General features: G+C 43.1%; 1 protein-coding gene across 2 annotated transcripts in view; it reads left to right on the forward strand.

The window, feature by feature from the left end:
• Positions 1-27,944, forward strand: part of C8H1orf21 (chromosome 8 C1orf21 homolog) — a 105,550-nt gene that overhangs the window by 26,130 nt on the left and 51,476 nt on the right. For both annotated transcript variants that reach the window (XM_030279462.4, XM_072932693.1), the window contains exon 2: positions 17,775-17,980. In XM_030279462.4, the coding sequence (XP_030135322.1) occupies positions 17,887-17,980 (94 nt within the window). In that variant the 5' untranslated portion in view covers positions 17,775-17,886. The remainder of the gene's footprint in view (positions 1-17,774; positions 17,981-27,944) is intronic.

Consider the following 27,944-nt stretch of genomic DNA (forward strand, 5'->3'; position numbering starts at 1 on the left):
AAAGTTGTACGATTCTCCTGCTGTTTTGATAGAATTACCTGTTTCTTGGTTTATCTTCTGCAGGGGATAGGATAGATCATGTTTATGAATGGCATGAGTAATTAAAAAAAATTATTTTTTGTGTGTTTTGTTTCCCATCACCATAGTGTGAAGCTCTAACAATAGAAGCCTACAATTAAGAAAGGATGATATTAGTATCTGAAGGTTTCTGACAGTGTTCTTTAGTGTAGGTTTGTCAACATTTATACTTCGTCCTTGTCTCCTGCTTTCAAGTTTTTAGTAGTGGTGTACAGCGTGAAAAGCTTTGTTTTGTATAATAAGAATATTGTCAGTGCATAACAATTGCATTGTTTTTTTGTGAAAAACCCCAAACCCACCCTGAACAAAACAATTTCCAAATGATGTACTTTCATAGCAGCTACCAAACTGATACTCCTGGAGAGCTGTGTTTTAATTAAAACATGTATTATTATTATTATTATTATTATTATTATTATTATTATTATTATTATTATTATTATTGTTGTTGTTGTTGTTGTTGTTGTTGCAACCAAAGCTGTTTGCTCTGTTGCAAGACACTTTGCTTTGTCCTGTGAATCTGCTGCTCAGCCAGGCACTGAAAGTCTTAGCAATCCTTTATATTTGTCATCTCATGTTTGGGAAGCCATGGAGAGCAGAGCCCCAGTAGGGTGCAGCCATTTCTTTGTCTGGCATCTGGAATTGTGCTGTGATTTCACGGCTTATTCTTAACCTGAACCATCAGAGCTCAGCAGAGGCTGCTGGCTGTTGCTTGGGATCGAGGAGAAATTACATAAATCTGAAAGCTGGGGCTGTTTCTGTCAGAAGTGAAGGTTCCCAGGATTACTGGGAATTCATCTGGAGTCGTTGGGAGTGCCTTGGCTTGGGGAGCTTGACATGCACGTGTCACAGGGGTTATGGGCCCTTCCTCCCCACCCCATCCTTCCTCTCCTGCAGCAGCTCTTCCCAGCTTCTTGCAGGAGAGCTGCACAGTCACAGAATATACTGCTTTAATTTAGGAGGTCCATACAGTGTTCTTATTTAGAGGGGGAGATTGCATTTGGATTAATGTTAATCAACACCACTTGAAGTTTAGGTTAAAGGCAATAAATAAATACAGCTTTTATAATCAGGGAAAGTATTTGCAATGGTTTTGGAAAATGTTTTAAAAACCAGTGTTGGGATAATTAACCGGAAAGTTGTTTTAAAGCTTGCCTTGCAGCCCCTCTGGAAAGCATTTTTGATGTTTAAGAGAATGAGAGATGTTTTCTGTCCTGGAAACCAGTTGGCAGAAGGTCTGGCACAAAGTGCTCTTAAATCTGTTTGAGCTGAGAGAGCCTGGCACCATGGGAGGAGGAGGAGGAGGAGGAGGAGGAAAGGACTGGCATTTTTAGGAATCCTGGTTTTGAAATGCAAAGATGTGCATCTTGGTGCCTTCTAGATGCTTTGTTTGCCTTTATAGGATATACACACACATTTTTATATATATATGTGTGTGTACACATACTTTTTATACATATTTGTATAGGCATGTGCACCTTTGTGGCATTTCCATGCCAGAGGGGGAAGATGTAGGGAGAACAGGAACACATATTCAGAGGTGCCCACAGCTTCTGCTCACTTGCTCATTCATGGCTTGTCCCAGATTTGCCTCGTTTACCCTGGGGAGTTGGAAGATAGAAATTTTGCTCTCTGAACCAAGAGGCTATCTGGAGGTGGCTGGGCTTTTCCCTTTTTACTTCCCAGCAGTAATTTGTTTGAAACGTCTTATGAACTTTCATAAAATGTCTAAGAAGGAAAAAAAAAAAAAAAGCGAACATAGGGTTTTACTCCAGAGGTTTTCTAGGCTAAAAAAGCAGTCCAAAAATATATTATGGCAGCCCCAGCTGCACTGTGACAAAAATACTCCTTGAAAAAAGGAAATTCAAGTAACTCTTACTGTGAGATGAGTGAAAATGTACGGACTTGGTGTGTGGGACCAACAGGAAATGATCCAAGTGGGAAGAGTGCGTTGCCCTCAGTCTGGGGAAGTGGGAGGAAATGTGCCAGTCAGGATTGTTTTTCAGCTCTCCTTGCTCTGCTGTTTTGACTGAGCCTCCTTGTAGAAAATACGATGCTTCTTTAGAGGGAAAACATCCATTGACAGGGCAGCTCATGGAAGGGGATGCTTAGGGCTGAGTTGAAGACTTAATGAAGGGCTGTTGGCAAGGAGCTGTCGGGGAGCATAAGCTGACTCTGATGCTGCTCAGGAATACAAATGCCTCCCTCTTAGGGAAGCCATTGGGGGGTGCATATGGAATCTCTCATGCTGAGCATGAAAATTTAATCTGGGTAAACAACATCCCCTGGTTGGTGGAAATTAGGGAAGAGGAGCTGCAGCTCGTGGGTCTGCTGATAGAGTCTGAGCAACGAGGGGCTCATGGGGCTTTCACCAGAGATTGTATGAGACAGGCATAATCTGCAAGAACTGCCTGGCATGTTATGATGCCACATCCTGACACCTCTCCAGAGTGTCTTCTGTGACTAGAACTTGCTGTGAAATGGTGCTGTGCCTTCAAGAGGGCTTTTTAGAATTCGTGAGAGATCTACTGAATTACAGTCTATCAGGGTGAAGCCTTCTGCTGGTAAGACCAGTTGCCTGTTGATGTGCATAAACAAAGTCTGTGTGAGGATGGTTGTGAGATATAATCCTGATCAAAATAAAATGTATCTGTTACAGCTCAGCTTGCTATACAAATCAGTAGAAATGTTTTGATGTAGTTTTTAAAAAATATTTTAACTCGGTATTCAGAATATCCTATGGTTAATAATGAAATTAAGGAAAGAAATAAAATATCATCGTGCTTATCTAGCTGTATGTCTTTTTTTTTATCAGGTTTTCACTGAGTTTTCTGAATCCCAGTGATACATTGTCATTAGTTGTCAACGGTAAAGCCTGCATCACACTTGTACATTATTCCTTCTAATCTGTGTTACCTTGTGCTTGTCAAGATAAGTTTATTTCAAGTTCAGGCAGCTTAATTATCTGGCTGTGGGATTTTGCCATTTTCTCTAGTCTTGATGAATTTGCACTTTAGTACCACCTATCATGTGTAGCTCTTCCTTGGCCACTCCTTGCAGGAAGTGTGTTTTAGCCCATGTCTGTATTCAGGGATGCTGTGGGGTTTTGGGGTGTTTTTTGTCACTGAAGATGATTGCTGTGTGATTGGGGTGGGATTAATGAGGACTAGGGAGGTCACAGGACCAGTCCCCAGGCCCAGGTTAGGCTCTGGCTCAGAGGTCTTTGATTACGTTGACATTCAATGAAGCCTCTTGAGGGTGAACTTGTTCTTGTGAAGATTTCCCTCTTCTGTTCCTGCTGGCAGGCCAGGTAACATTCTGTGGTTCCTTCCAAGCCACTTCCCGGATGTCTCCAATGAAGCTCCTTCAAGTCACTGTCCCTGGCTTTTGAACATTCAAGTAACATGACATTTCTTTATCCCAAAACACCAAGCACACTGACTTCTCTGACTGAAGCTTAAAATTTCTTGGTTTAACGTCTTCCTTTAGTTGCTTTCAAACATTATCATTAATTAATTCTGATTTCAAACAACTTGTAAGGCCGATCAATTATAATTTTCAAGATCCTTCCAGAGTGTTTCCCACTCTAGCTGGCTTGGATGGGAAATGGAATATTTTTCCCAGGTAAATTGTGAGTAAAATCAATCATTTATGGCTTTATATCAACCAGTCAACCATGTTCTTGCTAAGTGGGGAGCAGAGAAGTGTCAGGGGCACATCATGCAGCTCAAGCTCTGCCTGTAATGCACCCATTAATTCCTCCCTGTGCAGTGACAGGGAACCAGGGCAGTGTATTTACCTCATGCCTTTAGTTTGATTTGCTAAAATGAACAGATTTTTATTGCTGCACTGTGCTGGCCTGTTCCCCAGGAGCCCCTAGGTTTGGTTCCCAGTTGTCCCATCCCATGTCATTGGTATTCTGTGAGGGTGTGTGGCAGCTTGCAGGGAGAGAAAGAAATCCTGGGGGCTCAGGGGGAAATTGCCAGCCTGGGCTGGCTTTTCACTCTCAAACCATTGAGGGAAGCTAAGTGCCATGGTGAAAATACAAAAGTTTGGGATTTTATCATGTAAAATTGGATTACCTACTCCTCTCCTTATGAATAAGTCTGCTGTGCTCTGAAATACCAGTCTTGGTTTTTATACACTGATAAAAAATCTGTTAATGTCTCTCTCTGAGGCTGTACTTTGGCTTATATAAAATCAGATCCTTCCCTCCTCCCCCCCCCCATAAGGCACTTATCCCTAAATTAAGATTAATGTTCCATTACACTTTTATCAGTTATGTTATAGACTGAAATGCACTAGTTACATGCAGATGGATCTTCTGTGTCAACAATAGCAAAAATCAATACTTTTATTTTTATTTTTAAGCCACTGTTATCTACAGAAACACTCATTTGCATCCCTTGTTCTGCTGGATCTCAGCTGGGGGATCTGTGTGTTGCCCAGGCTGAAGCTGCTGGAAAGCCCAGCTTTAAGTCCTGGGATCTCTGAACACCTACATCATTCCTCCTGTCACATTTTAACTTAATGTGATCATTTGTTCTAGGACTTCAGAGGCCTCTGTAAGATTTTTTTATGGCCTAAAATGAGAGGATTGAGTGAGCTGTTGGGGTTACAGCCTCCATTCCAGCTGCTGCTGGCTGGCAAATGCCCCAGGAGCTGCTGGGCCTAATTTGGCTGTATTTAGAGTTTGATCTCTGGTGCTTGCTCAGAAACTCACTTTTTGACCTGCCTGGGAGGAAGTTGTTGGCATTTGTGTATGGAAATCCAAGTGGCTGCTTTGTGTAGATCCTAATGGTGATCAAATCTGCCTTCCCAGGGTTTCTGCTGCTTTATTTCTTCACTGGGAAGCTGCTGAGTCCTGTTATTTTTGCCCTGCATGTGCAGCTGGCAAAGGCTGATTTAGCACATCAAAAACCATCTGAGTAATGTGACTCAGGTCAGCTGAGAACCTTGGAGAAGACAAAGTTTCTATGTTTAATTCCTTTACCTTTATCTTTTCAACTTCTTTCATCCTGCTGGCTGTCAGAATAAGAGAGTTGCTAAGCAACTTCTTCCCTTCTTCCCATGGCATTTCTCTCCTTCCGTGGTGTCTTGGTGGACTTTGATGGTCTCTGCCATCTCAGTAAGCAGTCACTTCCAGAATCCACTGTGAGGAGGCAGGATGATACTGGTGCAGCACAAAGCTGATTTCATCTAATTCCTTATCAAAACTGCTTCTGGTGCCGCTCGGGTTCCTTGTGAGCTCCTGTGGCAGATCTCCAGAGGAGACCAAGATCTGGCTCTGGCTGTGTTGAAAAAGCCTTTCCAAGGGTGGTGGTGCTGGTGTCACAAATAGAGAGGGTTCAGTACCACACAGCAAAGAAAAGAGATGAGGGAGTGGTGCATTACAGAAAGCTGCCTATCAGAAGGCAAAGTGCAATGATTTCTGGGCAGAATGTCCTGAGTATTTTTTATTTTTGGTTTTAAACTTAACAGCATTTTTTGTAAATCTGAACACTTAGAATTTGCTTCTCTTTTAGCCATGGAGAAGTGAGGAAAAAAATCAGGGAAAACTTAACATTTTCAGTTGTTATTTCAACATATTTTAGAACCTGTCATAGAATCCTGGAACAGTATTGGGTTGGGAAGGATCCCATCTTGTTCTGCCCACTGCTGTGGGATACATCTTCCAGTAGCCCAGGTTGCTTCAAACCCTGTCCAGGCTGGCCTTGAACAGAAACTGGTTGTTCTTGATGAACCAGAGGTAATGTTTCTGTCCTTGCTGCTTTTTAGCTTCAAGCTCTCACAGTGACATTCTGGATTCAGCCTTTGGAGTTTTGAGGCTGTCAACTTCACCTGGATGCAGTAAGGGTTTTTTTATGAGCGCTGACATATGTATTAAGTGATTCACTGGAGATGAGAAAATAGTGGCTTTCTGTCATGTAATTTTTAATTATAAAACAACTGAAGAGAAACAAAGTCAAGACAGAATAATCCAGATATTATTTCTGGGGTGGATGCCTCTCTGCTGTTGCCAATGTCTTGATGTTTTTTGCAGTGGGGTAAAGGTACCTTTAAATAGTCTGTTTAAAATATAATTGGTAAGTGCTCAGCTACAGTATTATAATTCAGTTGCACAGAATTCACTTATGGCATGGGAATGGAAAAATACTGTAATAGTGAGAAGGATTTATGATGTTTTGGTGCATATTGCTCTGGACGCTGATTTTCCTGAGCCTGGGTTTATCAGTTGTCTGGCAGTGGATGATTTACAGGTGCTATAAATGACACCAGCATTTATAGTTGTGTTGTTTTGAGTTAAATGCTGTTCCAGGGAACTGGACTCAGTTAAATGGTTTTTCTTGCAAAAAAAACATTGAATCAGCTTCCAGCTACAGCTCCTTGCACAGCCATGACCATCCCGGGCATGGGTTTGGGAGGGAGGTGCTCGGTCTGCAGGACCTTGCACATTGCACAATTGGTTCTCCCATTTTCCTTTATTTTCCCCCTCCTTCTTTTTAATATCCATTTCAACGTTTTTTGAATTTAGTCTCAGTATTGCTTTCCTAACATAATAAAAGTGTATCTAAGAGAGCCAGCTTGATTCAGCCTTCATAAACGTATCTTTTTCTAATTTTAAAAAGGAATCCTCCTCACACTTGACCCTAGAAGAGGGAGAGAAAGCCCATTAAGGGTTTGCAGAATTGACTCTCAGGAAAGCAGCTGCTGTTTTCATGTGCAGAAAGCTAAATGTGGGAGTAAAGGGCCTTTGAGCTCAACAGTGTCCAGCTGCCTTTTACCATGGGATGCAGCTGTGTCCAAGTGTCTCTGTCATGGGGAATCACGGACCCTGGACAGGGTAATGGTCCTGCTGGACCTGCAGAGCTGGACATGGAGACCTCAGGTTACTGCACCCAGTCCTTGCTGGACACAAGGAGAGAAATAACAGCAAAACAATGGACAAAATATTAATGGAATTTAAGCAACTGCATCACTTCCCAAATTAATAAATGTGACAGGGTTAAAAAAAACTTTAGAGACAAGTCCCTGGGGAAGATTACAAAACCTTGACAACCTTTTAGAGAGGCTTTCAAAGGTACTGAGCTGATGCTGTGCTGCTGAATCACAGAATTCCAGAATGGTTTGTTTGGAAGGGACCTTAAAGCTCATCTCATTCCATGCCCTGCCACAAGCAGGGACACCTTCCACTAGACCACACTTGAGTATAAGCACCTTTGAAATGTGATGGTTTTCATGGAGTTTCTGCCCAAATTATCAGCAGGTCAAATTATGTAAAGCTTGAAGGCTGTTGAAGGTGAATTCTTGATGGCTGTGTGGGTAGTTCAGAGAAGTACATGTTCCTTGGCCCCTTACCTAGTGACATTATGTAATAACTGACACTGTGTCATAACTAAGGCCCTGATTGAATTGGAAAAGGAGCAGTATTTAAACATTTGAATAATAAAATAATTGCAAGGAGAATCCTCTTGGCCAGAAGGAGAGGGATCCAAAATAACTCCTAGAGGGTCAGCTCAGTTGAGCCCTGTGAAAAAGGTCTGCTTGGAGTACAGTGGAAGAACTTGGGAACTACTTTTGAGACAGTGTTGTCCTCAGGATGATGAAAACAGTTTGGTGGGTCAAATTTTCACTTGCCTGTGGATGTTGTACTCTGGTCACAGGTGTGAGTGAGGGTCCCAGTGTGGGCCAGCTTGGGGGATGCCTTTACACTCTCAGAGCCAGTCCCTGCTCTGTCCCTCCTCAAGACAGACTTTGCACTCATGTCCTTGCTTTTTGAAGTTGCCTCAGTCTCCTGCAATCCATATCTCTGATTTCTTCAGGGGCCTTGTATTATTTTGTCCCAAATTGAACAGTGTTGCATCAACTCTTCTCCCCATCAGTTTTGTCTTCATGAGAAAGCTGCATGAACATCTGCAGAGCTTTAGTGTGTTTGGATGACTACTCTGGCCTATTTTGACCTGTTTTTTTCATATGAATTATGATCCTGTAGCCATTTGTATTGTTCTGACACTACAATTCTTTAAAAAATCCTATTACATTTTGATTCCACTGATGGTATTCAATGGTCTTTGGAAGCCTTTTCAATTATTTATAATACATTTTTTTCCCCTCTCTTACAGCTGAGCAGAATTTGTATTTTTGCCCTGCTCTGTATGGGTTTTCTTCTTGCTTTGACTGCTGTGAGGCTGTTTCCAGCTGGGCTTTTCCCCCCCCTTTTGTATTCATGTGTCAATTTGGCAGGAAAATGCTGGAAGCCCTGGCATGGTGTTTTCATGCATCTAACAGACCTTTCCAAAAGGATGTTGTGTCCCTTTGCTGCATGGGTTTTGCTGAGCTGGGACTCATGGGTGAGGTGTAAATGCTCTCAAGGTGGTTCTTAAACCTCTTTACGTACCAAAAATTGCTTCATCATTACTATTCTGCATGGTATTTGGTTTAAATAAATTCAGGTGGTATCCAGGAAAAGTTTACACCATCAAACAGAAAGTTGTGCTTTATACACAGCTGGTTTTAAATGGTGGTTTTTGAGTTCAAACACGTGCTTAAACTGTGGCTCAAAGCTGAAGTGCACTATACAGGTGTAGGAAATGCAGAAGAGGGCCCAGCTCCCTCTACACAGAAAATTATCGTGGTCACTTTTGGGAAATGTGACATTAAGTCAAAATACAGAAACAGGATGCTACCAGCTGGAATAAGATGTAGGTAGTTAAAAAAAGAAGCTGGTTTCTGTGTTTTAAATCCTTGTGAGGTCTGTTGCTGTCTTGGCTGTTCCTTGTCAGCAGTGGGAGGAGAAATCTGCAGCCCTCCCTCTCCTGTGCCACTGATCCAGTTCTGCCCTGGCTGGTTGTGTTTGAGTTATAGCTGTGTTAACATGAACTGAAAATACTGCAATTGGTTTTGGCTAGTCTGCTGCTCATTTATTTATATCATAGGCTGAAACATGGTTTAGATGTTATTTTGTGAATGTCTAGGCTTGGTTATGGATGTATCCATTCAGCATCTTGCCATGGAACTGTAACTGATGGTGTTCTAAGACATTTTTTAAAATTAAAAAAAAGAAAAAAGAAAAAAAGGAGGAAGCCACTACCCAAAGCTGGGGCTGGACTAAACTCCTAATCTGTGTTGAAGGAAATGTTTTTCCACCATCAGGGATGTCCAGAAGCTCCTCTGCCTGAGTACTGCATGTTGGGGGGCAGGATGAAAGTAGGGAATGGATCAAAACATTCCAAATGCTGGTGTCATTTACAGGAGCAGAACCTGGATCCTCTCTCACCTGTGTTTTTCCAGCTGCTGTTCTGGGCTGGAGGTTTCTGAAGGTCTGCTGCTTCCTGAGCACAGCCTGCTTTCTCAGCTCCCCTCCCAGCTGGGGATTCTCAGGGTTAACCTCTGGGATAGGGTATGAAATGGAATAGTTTATGGCATAGGGCTCTTGGGTCAGACCATACCAGCACAAACATTCAGGTACTGTGGCCTTCAGCACCAAAAATCCTGTGCTCTCCTCCTTGATGCTGAGGAGTTATCCTGCAAAGCAGGAGAGAGTGGTCAGTAGTGTCATTTTTGGGAATGCAGGTGGCAATGTGCATCCCTTTCATTCCTGCTTGCGCCATTTCCACGGGACTACAGTTAGGAAATCATTAAAAAAAATAACAGTATAGATACTATGCAGCTGTTCAGAAGAGCTAAGATTGAAGTGAGCTGCTTTGTTAGCTCTTCTCCTGACTTTTACCTGCTGATTTTTAGCAAGAGTGCAGCTGCTGGTTGGGCCATGGAGGAGGCAGACGTGCATGGAATGGGCGCCTGTGCTGGGATCACTCCTCAGCAGCCTGGATGAGTCACCTCCTGTGGTTTTGAGCAGCATCCCTGCACTTATTCTGTCATTTAAGTGTTATCAGGTTAGTGAAGAAAGATTTCTTATTTCTGTAGCTCATCTGCCAAAAGAGGAGGCCCCTTGAAACTGCTCTATCCCCTAATTGCACAGCAGCAGCAGCAGACGTGCATATGGCAAATGTTTCCTTGCTGGCACATTAGCAGCAGGTCCCCAGCATCTCAGCCCCTTGGCTTCTGCATAGCTCAGTTGTTCTGTGCTATATTTATCCTCAGTGGTACATAAAGTAGCTCCTGCTGTAGCTCTTTGGATGAAAAATGCCTTGAAAGTGAGGTGGGGTGGTGGGCGGTGGGCTGTTTGTGGGTGCAGAGACATCCAGGGACATCCAGCCACCCTCTCCAGCTTGCAGTTGCTTTCCCCTTTCTCTGTGGGCAGGAATTTGGCCCAGACATGCTGTTTGGCCAAGCTTACCAGGATGCAAGGAAAGGTCTCCAGGTGGAAGCTGGAAGCTCACAGCATAACTGGAGAGTGTATATTCAAGGCAGAGTCAAAGCAGTTTTCTGAGGTGGGGTAATTCTTTGCTGGATTTTTGAGCAGAGAGGTGAACTGGTGCTGTGTATGTATTCATCATTCATTGATGGAGCTGGAGGTGGAGGTAGATGCCAGAGTCTGTCATCTCATTTGTGGATATTTTTAAGAATGTTCTAGGGAATAACCAATCAGCTGACTGTGGGGCTTTTTGTTGTAGAGCTGTTATGATAAATTAGTGGGTCTAAAGGGAGGTGAGGCCCTGCAAATGTGCAATTACAGATAATTGCATTAGGACCCCTCTCAGTGTGGTTATTTCTACCTTCATGGTGGCACACAGGAAAGATTAAGAATTAGTTTGGGAAGGAAATCAAAGTGTGCAAGAACAAAAAGTGAAGATTAAACATTCAAGTCTTAAAATTCCAGGTATTCACTACCACACTAGTGGGTGGTATTGGTCCTTGATGCTTTTCCTGTTTAAATAAGGAACTATGTGCTTCACGTTTTTAGAAGAGACCTGGTAAACCAGTACCTTTTCTGGGAGAGGGGTAGTCCTTAAAAGAGCTCAGCTCCAGGCCAGAGTCAGTGTTGTCATGTGGAGATTGATCCCTCAGCCCTGGTGGGAAGATGAGAGGAGCTCAGGAGAACAAGGCTGGTTTGTCAGTGTGGTAATTATCCCTCAAGGTCTTCCTCCAAAGCAGAGGGTCTTGTTGATGAAGTGGCTGCAGTTCCTACATCAATTGTTTTAGTGTGATTTGACATGATGATGGTGACTGCCTAGATGTAATGGTTGCATCTTTCAATTATTTTATTAAGGCAGAGCAAGGGGAGTGAGTTTTCAAAAGGGAGATGATGCTCAGACCTGTGCTTGGAGCGTATTAAGTATTGTATAAATCTCTGTTCCTGTACCTCAGGGCCTTTTACTGTGCCCTGCTCAGTAAAGCACATCTTGCTCTTAAACCATGAAGACAGAAATAAAATTAAATAGGAGAGCTTATTGCTTGTTTTTTTTATACTTTAGAGGTGCTTGAGCTACCTTCCCATTACAGTAAGTGCTGGAGATTATTCTTAGATACACAAGAAAGTCATGTACTGAAAATGGAGCCTGGCTTTTCTGTAGTCCTGTCTATTGTCTCACATCACATCAGCCAGAGGTGCCACCACCAGCACTGCATTTTCAAAATCTCTTCAGAAATAAATCCAAAACGATTTTTGTTTCATGAAAATCGAGGCTCAGGAAGTGACCTGAAACCACCTCAAGTCAGTGGAAAGGTCTTGTTGCTTTTAATCAGATCCCTCATGGTGGTTGCTGGTGGGTTTTTAGTTATCTGTTGTTGACTGTAGTCATTTTTAGTGTGGGGCAAGGTAATGGCTACAAACTGCCAAAGAGCAGGATTAGATGGGATATTGGGAAGAAATTCCTCCCTGTGAGGTGGGGAGGCCCTGGCACAGGGTGCCCAGAGAAGCTGTGGCTGCCCCTGGATCCCTGGCAGTGTCCAAGGCCAGGCTGGACAGGGCTTGGAGCAGCCTGGGATAGTGGAAGATATCTGTCATGGCAGGGTAGGATGGTTTGTGCTTTAAGGTCCTTCTCACCCAAACCATTCTGTGATTTTGTGGGTATCTCTGTGTCAGGTCCTTCTAAAAGCCACAGCAATCTCTGCTGTAGAAGCAGGAAATATTTAGGTGTTCTCTGCATATTGTCATATAATCTTATTTTTTATGAAAAAAATTTTTTCTGAAAGTATTGTGGATAAGTGTCCTGAATCTCTGGAAATCTGGTTGAGTAGTACCTGCTTCTATGTTAAAGGCCAGCTCTGGTACTGCTACTGGTTTGGCAGTTGAAATATGTTTGAAAAGTTTTGGTTCTCACCTGAAACAGGCCATCTCTGTGTGCAAGCTAAAACAAATATTCTACAGTCTTGCCAGCCAATTTAAATCACATCTGTCTTCAAAATTTTGTCTGTTAATTCTCGTAAAGGGGGGGAAGTTATTAAATATTAGAACTGCATTCTGTAATGGTGGTGGTAATATTTGTTTCACTACTCCTAAAGTATTTGAGGGTAAAAGAAATTCAGAATGAAATGTAATTAATTTTCTTTGGAAAAATGGCGAGTTGTATGACTGACATCTCATGTGCTGCTGGGCTTTTCACACTGATTTTACTTTAACTCCACCTTGTGTAAATGAAGAGGATGATTGCCATGCAATTCCCTTTCCCTTCCATCTTTGTATTTTACTCCATGATGTTTGAAATCTTTTTCCATGGATTTACTGGTGGTATGTCTCCTTAAGAGTCCGAGCAAGGAGAAGATGGTTTGGTGTGCCCAAGGCCATGGTGTGCTCCCTGTGCTCCTGGCTGCACAGCCTGCAGCTGATTCCCCCTTCCAGGCAGTCGCTGCTCTGCTCCCTGGGACAGCCTGCTTCCAGCAGGAAGCTGGGATGTGCCATAAACACAGGACTGAGCATCACAGGGGCAAACAATTCATAGAAGGGCAGAAAATGCCTCATTTCCTGGCTGTTTGTACCAGTGGGTGAGGGCAGCATGGTTTGTCCATGGCTCCCAAGGAACAGAAATCATCACTCACTTTTGACTTTTCCCCCGAGTGTACTGGAAGATGATGCTCTAGAGTGTTTGCATCACTCATTCTGCTGTTCATTTAGCCCTGCTTATTTAGCAAGTCAGTAGATTAATTTTCAATATAACTGCACTATTCATGCCAATTTGAATAATTTGAAGAAGGAGAAAGAGACCTCATATGAACTTTTTTTTAAAATATTTTTTATTTCCCTCCTTAGGCCATTGGTGCACTTTAGAGACAAAAGGGATATCTTTTTGGCTCCAAAAATGCCTTTTGGCTGTTGAGTAAAACCCAAAACCCCATCTTTTGTGGTGGAGGGTAGCTGAGAAAGAGAGATGTCGCAGTGGAGAAGTGCAGGACAGACTTGGAATTAATTTCTGCTTTCTTCTTTTTGGGAAACAAATGAAATGGAAATCAAACAGTCCTATTTCTTATAGGAAATAAATGTAATTAGTAGCAGTAAGTTAAATCTTCAAGGTCTGCCTGGAATAGGTTGTTCCATAGGAAAAGCCAGTGTGGCATTTTTAGCTTAGGGGTTTTTCATGGTTGCATGGAAATTGTTGCTTTGATCTTTTGAGCATTGTGAAATTTTAACCTGATTTCCTGTGTGGTCAGCATGGAAAGAAATGTGTGAATGTATCTGCAGCCTGAAGATGATGCAAGATCAGTTATCTCAATGCAATAAAGATGAAAACAAATACACCTGTTGTAACAGAAGAATTAACATGCATTTGTTGTAAAACACTGGAAGTCCTCCATTTGTATGAAGCGTTTGTGGAAGCAAAATGTGTTTTGTCAAGGACGCAGCCTTTGACCATCAGAAATAAGAGGTGAGGGTGTAATGCATGGATTAATGAAGTGTTGAAAGAGTTGGTAAAAGAAAAAACACATCATAGACATTGCTCAGAAGAAAGAAAAAAGGAATTGCTGAAGGTTTCCAAAGGTATTTTCTATTCTAAGAGTTAAGATCCCCCATTTTTAGCTCAGAAGAAACCTGGGTACAAAGCACAGCTTCTGAGAGTGCCTCTAGTCTTCTTCTGACCTGCTGTAAGATGTTAATCCTCAACCTGCTGCATTTCATTCGGGGGTGGTGTACACTTTTGATCTGCCTGAGAGATTTTTCTCACCAGCATTTTGCAGATAGGAGCCTGCAAATTGCCTCTCAAATCTTGATAATTAGTGATGGTGGGTGGTGAACATGAACTGCAAATGGTTTGAGGTTTTCTTCTTATTTTTATTTTTGGCTTCTGAAAATATGTGTGCCCCCAAAATGCTGTGGAAGACAAAAGAGAAGGTTACATTTGTGCAGAAGGGGGGGGGAGAGGAGGAGGAGGAACGGATGTGTTGTTCTGCTGCTGGGTGAAGCGCTGTGTTTCACATCCCCAAAGCTTTGCCAGGCATCCCACTGAGTGAGGACCAGCACCTCTCTTCTGAGTGATTCCCAAACCTCGTCCCTGGCTCTGGTCCTCAGGCAGGGGAGGTGTCCTAAGGCTGGAGAGCATCGTGCTGCCCTGTACCAGATTTCATCCCCTGTGAAATTAATGCTGCTTTCCTCCCACTCTGTTCTTGGTATTAAATCCTCTGCTGTCCTTGGATTGTGTGTAGTTACCTGTGTTCACAGTGCTATGTTAACAGCAGTCCAAGGAACACGCCTGGAAGTGTGTTAGACTCACCTTGGAGGTCATTTTTCAGTAGCTTTCTCAGCCCAGTTTATTGGCACCAGGAGAAGTTTGCCTCCATAACCCAACTATTAATTGTATGGCTTTTTCAGGTGCTGCTGTGATTGCTATTCTTCCATGTAAAAAGTGAAACTTCCAGTTCCTGTATCCCCATCTGTTTCCTTTAATCACAGCATGCTTTCATTCGTGACCATATTTTTAGAGGTTGATGTGTGCTACCAAAATGCTGCGGGAGAGATTTGACAGTGGATATTTCTTCCTTTTTTTCCCCCAAAGAGCTTTATCCTTCTGCATTCCTGTTCTATATCTCCTTGCTCCTGATTGTTCATGCAGCTCAATGGTCCTGAGACCCTCACCATCCTGGGCACTAATCAATAATTAAGTATTTTGCAATTTGTTGTGCTGCATGCTGGCTGTATAAGGCTTCATTAAAAAAAATCTCCTTCCTAAACCCAACCCACTGCTCCTTTGTGAAATACATTTGGGTTTTATTACTAAGCAGCTGTTTTCCCTTTTGTAAATGGTCCCTGCTGAGAGACAGAAAAGGAAACGGGAAAAATAATTGAATATGGCAGGAGCATAATTCATTCAACAGGTACTTCTGTGCCTGAGTCCTGCTCAGTGGTGCTGAGCTGTGGTAGGCAGTAATTCCCCCACGAGAGCCTCCTACCCAGATCTCACCCAAACACCTCCACATCCTTTCCAGGATTACAACAAGCCTTCCCTTCCTCCTTTTCCTATAGTTGGCCACACCCTTTTCCCTGGAATAATACTACTGGTTGTATTTCAAACCAGAAGTCAGTGTTTTCAGGCTCTGTCTACCTGGAGGCTCCTGCTTTTCTCTGAAAGCTGAAGCAAGGACACTGTTGTCCCTACCCTAGCGAAGGGTGGCTGCTGGGAACAGGGGTGGCAGATAGATGCACATTTGTTTCAGCTGGTCCATTAAAAGCTTTTGTCTTTAACCAAATTTATGTTCTCTGGGAAGGTAAGTCCCCATTTCATTTGCAGTGCAGGCAGCAGTTCCCTCTCCCAGTCTGCTGTTTCTCCTCCATCTCCCACACCCCTGTGTGTCTTTACCTATCTCCAAGCACTGCATGGCTGATGCTTTAAATCCCTTTGGATCCTTGCTTGCCCCCAACAGTGAGATGAAGACTTTAATGCAGGTTGCTGCTTGAACAGAGGAGAGGATGAACTGTCAGCTGTGACCCTCCCTGAACTGCAAAAACTGAGGAACTTCATAATGACTTCTGTAAAATCTAGGTTTTCCAGGATGGGGGGAAGTTATGTAACCATATAGGGTTAAAAAAATCGCTCCAGAGGGGTGTGCTCACTCCCTTCCACTGACAGCAACAATGCCTGGTGTTAGTTGCCCAAAACATTGGCTGCCCTGGAAGTGTCCAAGGCCAGGTTGGATGGGGCTTGGAGCAGCCTGGGCTAGAGGATGGTGTCCCTGCCCATGGTAGAAGTTGCAACGAAATGAGTTCAAAGTCCCTCCCAACCCAAGCTTTTCTGTGATCCTACAAAATCCTGTGTTTTGGGGTGAGTAGTTAGCTTTGTCTAAGGGGGAAGAGAAGGATGGGGCAATAAAAAATTCAGGCTCAGGTGTGCATGTATAAGAGAAGGAAGAAAGAAGAGCATGTTGGGGATGTACTGAAATAAAACTAGCGAGGGGTGTCTGCTGGGAACAGGGGTTGGCAGATGCACATTGTATGTTCTGGGATGCCCTTGCCAAGTGGAGGAGAAGCACTGCTCTGTGCAGAGAAGAGGGAAGCTGGCTGTGAGTAGGAGTTAGAGGTGGTTCTGCAGCCAGAGTCCTTCCCCTTGCTTGGTGAAAGCCATGGTCTGCTAAACAGAACCGCTCTGAGCCTGGCTGCCACATCCTCATGGCTGTGGCTTTGGGGAGGGGCAGGAAAACCCCTGCGGAGGTGGGAGCAGAGCCCTGCTAGAGCATGTGCTGGTGTGTCACTGACCCTCCCAGTGCTGAGTGCTCAGGGAGAGGAAAGTCACCACTTCCCTTGGGATTATACATTTCTGCTGGAATGGATACTGCTGTGTCATAGAATGCTTTGGGTTGGGAGGGACCTTAAAGATCACCTCGCTCCAGCTCTCCCTGTCCTAGGTAAGAGCTCGTGTCTGGTGTTACACATTAAATTGTCAGCGTGGAGCAACGTGAGCCACAGCCTTGTAAAGTACATGCTCAGAAGTAATGAATTAAGAAATTGTGTATGTATAGCTGAGCTAAAAAACTTGGCAAAAGGGAGAGTTTCTCACTTTTCTTTCTTCTGAAAAGTTTGGCTGGTGGAAAGGCAAACTAGGTCATCTCACCAAACTTTGAGGAAGCTTTTGTTCCAGTGCAGAACCATTTAGCAATAAACAGTTCATGAATTTGAATTTCTTTTTAACCTAAAGTATTACCGTTCCGGATTATATTTTTCTTTTCCCTTTGTTTTATGTGACATCTGGACTGTTCAGGGAGTGTTATTCTATCTTAAAATGGGGGTGGTTGTCTTTTTGAGCGATGGAGGTTTTATGGATTGAGTAGAATAATGAACACGTAACACATAGAGAAAAGATAATACAGCTGACTATTGCCTTTCACATCTGGGAACACAAGATCTTTAATTGATTTAGAGGGGTTATTTTGTCCAAACACTTGCAATTAGCAGCTCTTAATCAGTAAAATGCTTTTAAGAAGTCTGGCTTGATGAGTAGATTGGTAAAAGGAGCAGGAGGAGCAGATATTGATAGTTTCTTATCTCTTCTCCCAAAACCCTCTGCGTTCTGTGAGAATAGCGGGCTGGGTGGGAAGCAGATCTGCATGATGCTTTCTTCAAGCCATGGATTAAAGCATCAGGCTGGAAGAGGCTTTGAGTTCCACAGCTCTGTCCCAGGGCAGGGTGGAGGTACCTTTATCATGACTTGCCTGTACCATCTTTTATGGAATATGCTTTTAGCAGCCTCCTGCCATGGAGGCTGTGCCCTTGTGCTCCTCCTCACAAACTCCACTTTTTATCTCCTTGAAGCTCGCCGTGTAGAGGGTACCTTGTGTGAACGTTTTCCTCTCTCTTTGGCCGTGTTTAGGTGAAGGGCACGTGAGAGCCGAGCAGGAAGGTGGATTCTTTCTGCGAGGATGAGCGGGCGTTGCTAGAGATGCTCTGTGGTTCGGTGCAGCTGGAGCTGTCTGGATGAAGCTATGGGCTGTGCCTCCGCCAAGCATGTGTCTACTGTTCAAAACGAAGAGGAAACTCAGAAGGGCAAGAACTACCAGAACGGAGATGTGTTTGGGGGTGAGTGTTGCTGGATTGTCTTTCTCCCAGCACCATGAATGTCCTGGAAGGTGTACGAGGGAGTCTTAACCTTTCACCAAATACAAAGCAAAATGCCTGTTAAAATATAGCACAGTGACAGAGCAGTTGGCCCATCCAGGGGAGGGTACCGTGACACTTGAAACAGAGGTGAAATCCTTAGTGAAAAAATAACATTTTAAGTGATGTGTGGAACTACATGTCTTTACCTCCACAAATCCTGGAATAGTTCAAAGACTATGAGTTGCACAACCCCCTCATGCATTTATATATGTATTTATATATGTGTCTCTGTTACATGTTTATATGTCATTGGATACCAACATAGTTGACTCATTTCCTAAAAATAAAAATCCCTTTGGTAGGAAGAATAATTCCTTACTTCTGCAAGGCAATAAAACATTAGTTCCGAAGTCCTGGAGCAAACAGGGTTTGAAGGTACAATGAAACAAGAAACTGAGGGATTTAGTGGTGCTGGGAAGCTGGGAACGTGGGATGGAGACATCTGGTTCACTGTGAAGACTGGTCTGTGATCCAGGTCTTGTGCATCAGGAGAGGTAAAATGATAGGAGATAAAATCATATTCAGCTTCATGGGTTTTTTTGCCCCAGATTCTGTTAGTATACACAATGGTTTCTTTTAGATAAAGATGTAAGTCTTTAACTACAGATTTTAATATGTCAGAAGTTATCTGAAAGACTGTTCAGAAATTAAATTTCTGAACCTGGATACCTGGATATCTGTCTGAAAGTTAAGTCAGTCATGAATAAGCTGCCTTAGTATTGTTATTTTTAAAACAGATGCTTTGGTACTGACTACACCAAAGCTCCCTGGTGTTTTCTCCAGCCTTTCTGAGGGCTAGCTTGCTCTCCCAGTGGATCCCAGAGTAAGATTTCCCAAAGGTGTTACCTGAAGAGAAAGCAGTTGAAGAAACTTCAGGACTGTTAAGTCCTCTTTCTCATCCCTGGGAGATGCTGGGTTTGGAATTGTGAGCTCAGTATGTTGCTTTTGTTTAAAATAGACTTTAAGTACTGTCATAAACAGAAAATTCTATCAGTTGCTCAAAGGAATTTGAGTTTACATTTTAGCTTATAGTTAGTGAGGGAGCAATTTTTGGCAAAATGTGAGACTCAGTCTTTTTTTTTTTTTTTCCAGTGGTGGCTTAGCCACATGCTGTGGGCCAAAGATCATAACTTTAACACAGGAAACTTAAAGTAGCTTCTGGAGTCAGAGGATCAAGAAGATTGAAGGGATTTTAAAAGACTCCCATTTATAGAGCTGGACAGATGTCAGCAGTATCATTTAGGTATTCTGGGATCCATTTGAGGGCTGTTTATTGTTCTGTATTTCACTGTCAGGAGTACTACCTGCTGTTAACCATTTTCTGGCCCATGCTTTAGTTTAGGTGTGGGATTTGTCATTCCTAAAGATTTGAGTCCATGACTGATTCCTTCTTAGCAGAGCTGGAGTCTGACTTAACTCATTGAATGGTAACCATAGAAGTCACATTTTTCCCTTGCTGTTGAAAGACAGTTTCTAGGTCAGGACCAGGTCAGGACCTAGGTGCAGGAGGAGCCATGAGCTGTGCTGTGCATGGACAGGGACACAGGTGAGAATCTCAGTGAGCAGGAGCCATGCTGTGCAGGGACAGGGACACAGGTGAGAATCTCAGTGAGCAGGAGCCGTGCTGTGCATGGACAGAGACACAGGTGAGCATCTCAGTGAGCAGGAGCCATGCTGAGCATGGACAGGGACACAGGTGAGCATCTCAGTGAGCAGGAGCCGTGCTGTGCAGGGACAGGGACACAGGTGAGCATCTCAGTGAGCATGAGCTGTGCTGTGCATGGACAGGGACACAGGCAGTGTTGGCAGCTGGGGACTAGTGTGACATGAGGTGCCTGTGCAGAACTAGCAGGGATGAGTCTCACTGCTGTGATAGCCACGTTGCCTCAGATGTTTCACAAGGGGAGGAAATCCTGTGGGATTTGGTACAGCAGTGAGAGGATTAAAGGACCAGAGCAGAGTGGTGGTGCTGCTTTCCCTGGGCAGGCAATGGGGTCTGAAGGATGTGGCTGACAGGAAATTGTCCCTGGCTGTGTGACTACACCCCACTGGAAACAGTTCACCTTCCTTCCTCTAGCACCTGCCCCAGACAAGCTGCAGGCAGAAAGAGTCAATAGTAAGGATTGTACCTTCAGTTAAGTAGTGTTTAGATTTTTTTCTCCCATGAGTAGTTTTTACTTGACTGACATTGAATCCAGAGAGAATTTTCTGAGCTTCTCAGAGTGGTGCAGTTCTGCTTTGGCTCTTCCTCAGAACCTCTGTATCTTTTTTTCTTCTTTCATGGTGGGATTGGTTGCAGTCAAGACTATTGACTTATTGGGAGATTTTTTTTTTTAACTTTTAAAAGACACTGTAGGTTAAGATTGATCTCCAGTACCCTATTTCTTCCCCAGCTATAACCTTTTATTTTAGCTGAGCAGACACACTGAGCCATGTGCTCGCTGTGAATTTGAAATCCTTGTGTTTAAAACAGAAACCCATCATGAAACCCATGAATTCTGTAAGGATAAATCCTGGTAAATGAAACCAAAACATAAAAATTTCCACCCTGTCCCAGCTGTAGAAGTCATGCTGCATTTTGCTGTAATATATATTTAAATAATTGAGTTAGCAGGCCTATCAAAAGAGATGTTCTAGAGGAGATTGAATATAATATGATTACTATGTCTGTTGGTCTCTAATGACTTTAAAATCCCTCTAATAAGGATAGTAATAATAAATCTTCATTTATTCATCATTCCACTTCAAAGCTGATTTCCAGGGCAATACATAAGAACTATAATATGTAAATACCAATGAAGAACAAAATGCCGTGATAGAGCCTTGAGCATTGTTGATTTCAGCATATGTTTTAATAATATAACATCTCTTGTAGATAAATTTTATTTGTGCCTTTATAAAAAATTATGGGATGTTCCTTTGAGGAGGAGGTTATTGAAGTAATTCTTTCTGTAAGAAAGTAAGTGGTAATGTGATTTGGGAAAAAAAAACCTCATTCTAGAATGTGTTCATTAGTCAGAGAAGCTTAATCCAGATGTTTCCATGGAGCTCCTGGGTGCTTTGCAAGAAGGGGAGTTAACAGGTCAGGTCAGAATTTTCTGACAAAATGGGAATATCGTGGTGGGATTTCTGTTACTAAGAGCAGCTCCAGTTGCTAAATCTGTCTAAATAAAGCTGAACGCAAAGCACAATAGTTCATAAACCAGTTTATCTCAGAACAGCTGGGAGAAGGCTAGGAAAGGAAATGTTCAGCAGTAAAGTATTGTAATGAAATTGAAACATTGATAAATGCACGAGGGTGGGCTGGATGTGGCTTGGAGCAAGCTGGGATAGTGGGAGGTGTCCCTGCCCGTGGCAGGGGCTCTAAGAGATGGGCTCTAAGGTCCCTCCCAACCCAACCCCAATCCTTCTGGGATTCTGTGATAGTGTCTGATTGCTTCACAAACCCTAGGGCAGTTTTCTTTCTCACGTTGATGTTTTCTTTCTTCCTGTGTGTTTGATGGGATTGTCTCCCTTCTGTTCATCCGTCTTGTGACAGCTATTTCCTTCCTTGTCTCATTCAAAGGCAGCAGAACCCTGACTTAGTTTGAAGTAAATGCCAAATTGCAAAAATAATTGAAACTCTTAAAATATGTCCACTCTATGCAGAAGGAGAATAACAAGGGGGAATTTGGACTGTGATTTACCTTTCCTAAATAAGTATTGTCATCTCCAAAAATGGTGTATCCAGACCTTTGTAGAGGTTGGTTTGCTTGAAGACTCTTTCCTTAACAGACCAAAAGTATCATCTTAGTGAAAACTTCAGTCTTGAGGTGTTGCTCAGGACAATTCAAAATATATATCTAGGCCTAGCAAGACTGTTCAGATGTCCTTAATTAAAAGGAGGTAACTTCTAAAGTCGTCTTGTTCTTGTACACAAAATGCTGGAGGTCATCTGGCCACTTGAAGTGGGGAAGTCTTCAGTTAAAAATTTTCAGTGAGAAAAATATCTGAGAAGTGTTTTCAGTGAATAAGACCTTCCTGATGTTACAGCATTTTAACCCCTCTCCCTTTCTCTCAATTGTCAGAGGAAAAATAAAAATCTCAAATTGAAAACAAGAATTTATTTGTTCTGGAAGACAGCATGGCTATCCTCAGTGAACTGAAGCTGTCTGGAATGCTGTAGCTTAAGGAATGGAACTTGTGTCCTGTCAACTGTGGGTGTGTGCTGGGATCAGAAGGTCTTACTGCACCCAAAGACACATTTCCCTTTCCCTTTATTGCCTGGCAGCCTTTATTTGATGGGCTGTGTTGGTCAGCTGATGAACACCCCAGGAGGAACTGCTCCAGCTCATGGTATGTTCTGCAGTATCAGCTCTTACTTGTTCTGGGGACAGATGGATAAGGGGACCAGCCCCATATTGTGTCCTAATTCCATACTTTGAGACTACAGCTTTTTTAAAAGGCATTTTCAAACATGAAAAATATTTCAGGTACAATCCCAGGCACTTGTTCTTAATCCAAGCTCCACGGAAGTGAGTGGCCTGTAGGCACCCATCCTCTGAAAACTCAATCTCAGGGGCTTAAAACCAGATATCACAGTGAGTTTCAAAGGAGAGATTTTCCTTGCTTAAATTCAGAATGTGCCAGAGCTACTGGAAGGGAGGGTTTCATGTTGTTCATGGTTCCAGCAGCTCATGTTGTAAAGTAGGTCTTGTTCCAGTGCTTGAAAGCTTAAGAAAAGCAGATGAGTGAGTGAGTGCATTGCAGCAGAGGGTTGAAGTGCACGAGCATCTTCCAGAATTGTACTGAACACTGTGCTTTTTAACTGCCAGAAGGCAGATTTAGATTAGGGATTGGGAAGGAATTCTTCCCTGTGAGGGTGGGCAGGCCCTGGCACAGGGTGCCCAGAGCAGCTGTGGCTGCCCCTGGATCCCTGGCAGTGTCCAAGGCCAGGTTGGACAGGGCTTGGAGCAGCCTGGGACAGTGGAAGGTGTCCCTGCCCATGGCAGGGGTGGGATGGGATAATCTTCCAACTGAAACCATTCTGTGATTCTCTTTCCTTGCCTTGTTTAGCAATTTGTTGATAGCTTGCTTCTTATCTAAGCAAACGGAGCAGTTCTAAACAAGTGCTTCAGGAAGTGAGAGAAACAAATAGAACCAAACCCTACCTACCCTGGTTATGTTTATGTGGGAGATGTAACAAAATTGCATGTGTTATCTAGGTTTATGATATATTCGTGTAACTCTGAGAACACCCTTGGTAAGTTAATAATTTACTATTTTATTACTATAAGGAAGCAATAGAGCTTAAAGAAAATCAAAACAAAACCAAACCGCACCCTCGGGTTTTGTCTAGTTATGTATTCACGATCAATATGTGCAAAGAAAGTGTTTTCCACATGAATTAAAACTGTATTTTCACCTTTTATGTGTGGAAGTGGCTCATAGCTCTTGGAAAAGGTGCTGCTTTTGCAGAAGAGGGAAGAGGCTGCTTTGAGTAGTAACAAAACAAGCTCTTCTCCCTCTCCAGCACAGAAATGTAGACATACAGATATATAAACATTACAAAAAGAGCAGTCCCAGGCATGGCAGTGAACCAGATCCAGGGAATGCAGTGAGGAGCACCAGGTGATGAGGCTGGAGACAGGGAGAGGAGAGATGGGAGAGAAGATACCTACAATGTGGGGCTGAGGTCCCTCCAGGAGATGGGACCAGAGGCAGGAGTAGAGACAGGCAGACCTGCTCTGGCAGGGCTGGAGGCCCAAGTCTCAGCAGAAGCAGAGCTCCTGGATCCATGGGCAGGAGATGCAGGTGGGGTCTCAAGGGCTGATTGTGGCCTCTTAGTGCACTCAGGACTGACAGCAGCTGTCTGTTAATTGTGGTCTGTGTGTAATGATGGTGATTGAAATAGTTCTCTCTTCTCCTGCTCTTTTACCCATTTTTTACCCCCTTGGAAGTGCAGAAACACTGATCTGGTGTTCCTTTGGGATGATACCCAGGCCTGTGGAAAGGTTCCTGTGGACTCCAAGAAGGTTCCTTGCCTCTTTTGGCAAGATTGGTTTTCAGTGTCTATTTTCACCAAACCAGCAGAGAAGAAAACCAGTTCAGAGGTGATGGGAGAGTAGCTTTTTAGATACCTGGGTGCTGAAAAATTACTTAGCTGTAAATGGTCCAGGCAGGAGAGCAACAGTGTTTGAAGATATTTCTTGGTGCCTATTTGAAAAAAAATAATCAGGAAGACCCAAAAAGAGATGCCTTTCCTGAATGGATAGAAGATCTTTGCCATGGAAAGGTTGCTGAGGTTTTCTTGCCTGAAAGAGAGCTGGACATAGAACAGGTATCCATAAATTAGACAGCCCTCACACTCTGTAGTGACCTTCTTCTGGTGGTTAATCTTCTTGAACTGTTTTTACAGCCCCTTGTCATGGCATTAGATGAGGGAATTATTCTGCACAGTCATTCTCCTTAGTGGAAGGGAGCTGTTTTTATCCAGATCTTTGCAGTGCTGGGTTTGGAGTGATACACACACAGTTGGGCTCGGCACTTCGAGTGGGGATTTACAGTACAGAGACAGAAGGTGAGCCGAGGTGGAGAAGCAGTTGATATCCCTTTTTTAGGAGCAGAAATTAATCACAGGCAGGTCATCACTTCCTTGCTGCTTATTTTCATGTGAGGTTTCCCTTTTTGCAAGCTCTCCACGGGCATCAGAGCACCCAGAGAGTGACCAGAGGGCTCCAGGGGACCCCGAGTCTCTGCAGTCCCTGGAGTGGGCAGAGGGAACGTGGTGTTATTTAGGGAGTGACCTTTCCTCCAAGCTGCTTAGCCCCATGGAGAGTCCAGTCCCAGCCCATCCAAATGAAGTGCAAGGGGTGTGCATTTCACAGTTGCATTAGTGGGCTATAAATAGGGCCATACATCCGCCTTTGGCGCTGGCTAGAAAGGAGCCAGGATGTGTTTTCTGGCAGCCTTGGTGCTAAAGGAAATCCGTTTATTTTATGGTACAGACACACTTAGTTTTTCACTTCATCTTTTAAAGAAAATCTCTGGCATTCATTGCCTACCTGTACATGCAATCAATGAAAAATCGTGGTAAAAAAGCCATATACTTTTGGTTACTGTAGTGTTCCTTTAGCCATTTTCCAAGTGTTTTGTTACTGAGCCACAAATTTGGAGAACTGAGAAACCAAGAGAAAATCCCAAAGCCTGAAATTTGGCTGGAAAAGACTCACTCTGGGGAATAATTCCCAATTCCCCAGGTAAGCCTTGTGTAGCTGAATGGATGAGTATTCATTTCAGCAACACAAAGCTGAAATTTTTAAGGCTCTAATTCTATATTAGGAAATATCTGCTAAAAGAAATAGCTGTTAAATACAGAAAAAAGGTACCTAACCAATAAGTATTTATGTATCTTTGGCATACACAGCCAGGGGTGCTTGTTTAGGATAGAGGAAGTGAACATAGAAGGTGTTTTTCGAGTAGGTAATTCTCCAAAACACTGTGCCATCGTGGGTATTTTAAATAAATATTACATCCAAGTGGTCTCATGTTTTCCTTGGTCAGAGGCCCAAGACTGACCGTGCTCTTGAGCCAGCACCAGAAAAAAATGAGAACAAAATGGAAAATATTAAGACTTCTGCCTCGTGTGCTTGTGGAAAACAAAGCCTGGCTTCTGCTGGGGGGGTGTCATTATGCCCTGCCGTGTGCTTTTCTTACCTGTATGAGCAGGGGCTCTGGCAGAAAGGGTCAGGGTACTTTGAAATTCTGTTTTTCCTTTCAGCCTTTGTCACGGGAGCACTGCAGGGGCTGTTCAGGCAGCTCAGGTGCAGAGCACTTCGTGTTCTGTGGTGCCCGGAAGGAGCATGCAGTCACCTTTGTTTCTGGAGTTATGGCTCCATGAATGGTCTTGAGCTATTCAGAGGGAAAAAAAGGGGGTGTAGTGGTTTGGTTTTTGCCACTGAAGTCTCCTGAATTGAGTAATGGTATTTGTTACAATTGCATGCCTGTTATCCCCTGTATTTTGTTGTCAGTGGTAACAGCCCCCAAGGCTGACAGAGCTCCAGAAGCATTTGGACAACACTCTCAGGGATGCACAGGGTGGGATTTTTCTTGTTTTAGCTATTACTAAACTATTTTCTTTCAGACAGTGGTATTTTCCTTTCTTTTAAAAAGTGTTGCCCAAAGAGAAGGGAAGAAGGCATGGAAAATCCATAACCAGAGTAAAATATTAATCTTTCCAATAGGGTACTTTTGGAGCTGATAGGTGGTCTGTAAGTAAAATTATCTAATTAACTTGTGTATCTTTTGCATCTGGAAATGTGTGCTGTATTTTGTAAATCAAGTTTCCATTAGATCTCCGCTCTTGGTTTAAAGAAATACTGACAGTGAGGAAATGTTCTGGGTATTTATTCAGTCCCTTCAGTCCCTTCCATATTGGAATTAATAAAAATGAAATAGCTGCTGATTTACAAACCCTCTTTGAGGTCTATGAGAGGGAAAATTCGATAGCCTAATATTAATAGAAAAAAGTTCCTATCCCAGAAAGGGTATAAAAATCCATTTCAAGTCAGACGTTGCAGGGCAACAATCTCATTTAATAGCTGACTGATTGAGAATGGCATTGCTTGTTAAGGAAAGAGGAATTGGCTTTTTTATTGACAAGGAAACTGTAGGCACCTCATCCTGTGTTTGCAATAATAGGAGATGTGTAATTTCGAGGGTGTGGAGTGGTAATGACTTCTTTTCCAGGGAATGCTTGGGGCATCTGTTGAGGAGTGGTTTTGGGTGGATGGATGCCTTAGAGGGGCTGTAAGAAGCACAGCCTCCATGCTGCACAAGGGATGCTCACAGAACTGGTCACGTAGGTGTTTTTCCTGGAATTGAATAGTCCCTTACAGGTTCTGTGCCAAAGTGAGGAATGTTCAGTGGAGTACATAGATGGATGGGGGTGAAGGGAGGGTCAGCAGAGACTGGGAGTTTCATTAATGACATTGAAAAACCTGAAAAGAATTAAATATTTTGTGCTTGGTGGTTTTTGTAAACTTACTGAGGGAGAATTTCAAACCTCAGAATTTCACTGAAGGAGAGCAGTGAAATGGAGTTGAAGTTTTTCCAAACTGGCCATGCTGTGCTGTGTTCGATGCAGCCTGGATCCTGGCACTCACCTGGAGACTTCATATGAACAGTTATATTTTGAAGGCACAGACCCTTTGTTTTCCTCCAGTCCATTCCTTTAATTAATCTCTCTGCAACTTGTTCCCTCTCCTGCTTTCATTTCTCAATTTCATCTTTTTAGTGGGCTGGATAATTGCATTTACTGGGTATCCTTCCTGCCAAGCACTGTGGCTGTAATCTCCTCTACCTGAAAAATGGTTTCCTTTAAACAGCCTGGTGTCTGCCTCAAAGTTATGTGTTAATTAAAACAAAAAGGTTAAAAAAAGTGTGTGTGTGTGTGTATATATATATGTGTATATGAATTATATAGTTTCAGCAAGCAGAAATCTGGGTAGCTGAGAGATATGAGTGCACACCACCAGCACTCTTTGGCTTTATAATTACAGAGGAGTACACAAAAGTCTTTAATTATATGATCACATGGCAGTTTTTTTCAATACCATCTCACATATGGTGTTTCCTCAGATCTTGAACACAAAGACAGTAGGAGCAAGGCAGAGATTGTGTGTTTAGCATTAACTGGATTTGGGGATGTTGAGGTTTTATTTTAAAATCTTCCCTGAGATAATGAAATGGCCTCTGAGGCTGTGGTTCTCTGACCTGCCTACAGCTAAGGTAGACGTGGCAGATACAGAGCAGTGGGCCTGTGGCCCTGGTGTAAGGATAGTTAAAACAATCCTTAACTCATAATGTGACAGAAAATTATATGTACAACTCCAGTTTTCACAGG

This window comes from Taeniopygia guttata, chromosome 8, assembly GCF_048771995.1.
Source record: "Taeniopygia guttata chromosome 8, bTaeGut7.mat, whole genome shotgun sequence".
NCBI classification, from domain to species: domain Eukaryota; kingdom Metazoa; phylum Chordata; class Aves; order Passeriformes; family Estrildidae; genus Taeniopygia; species Taeniopygia guttata.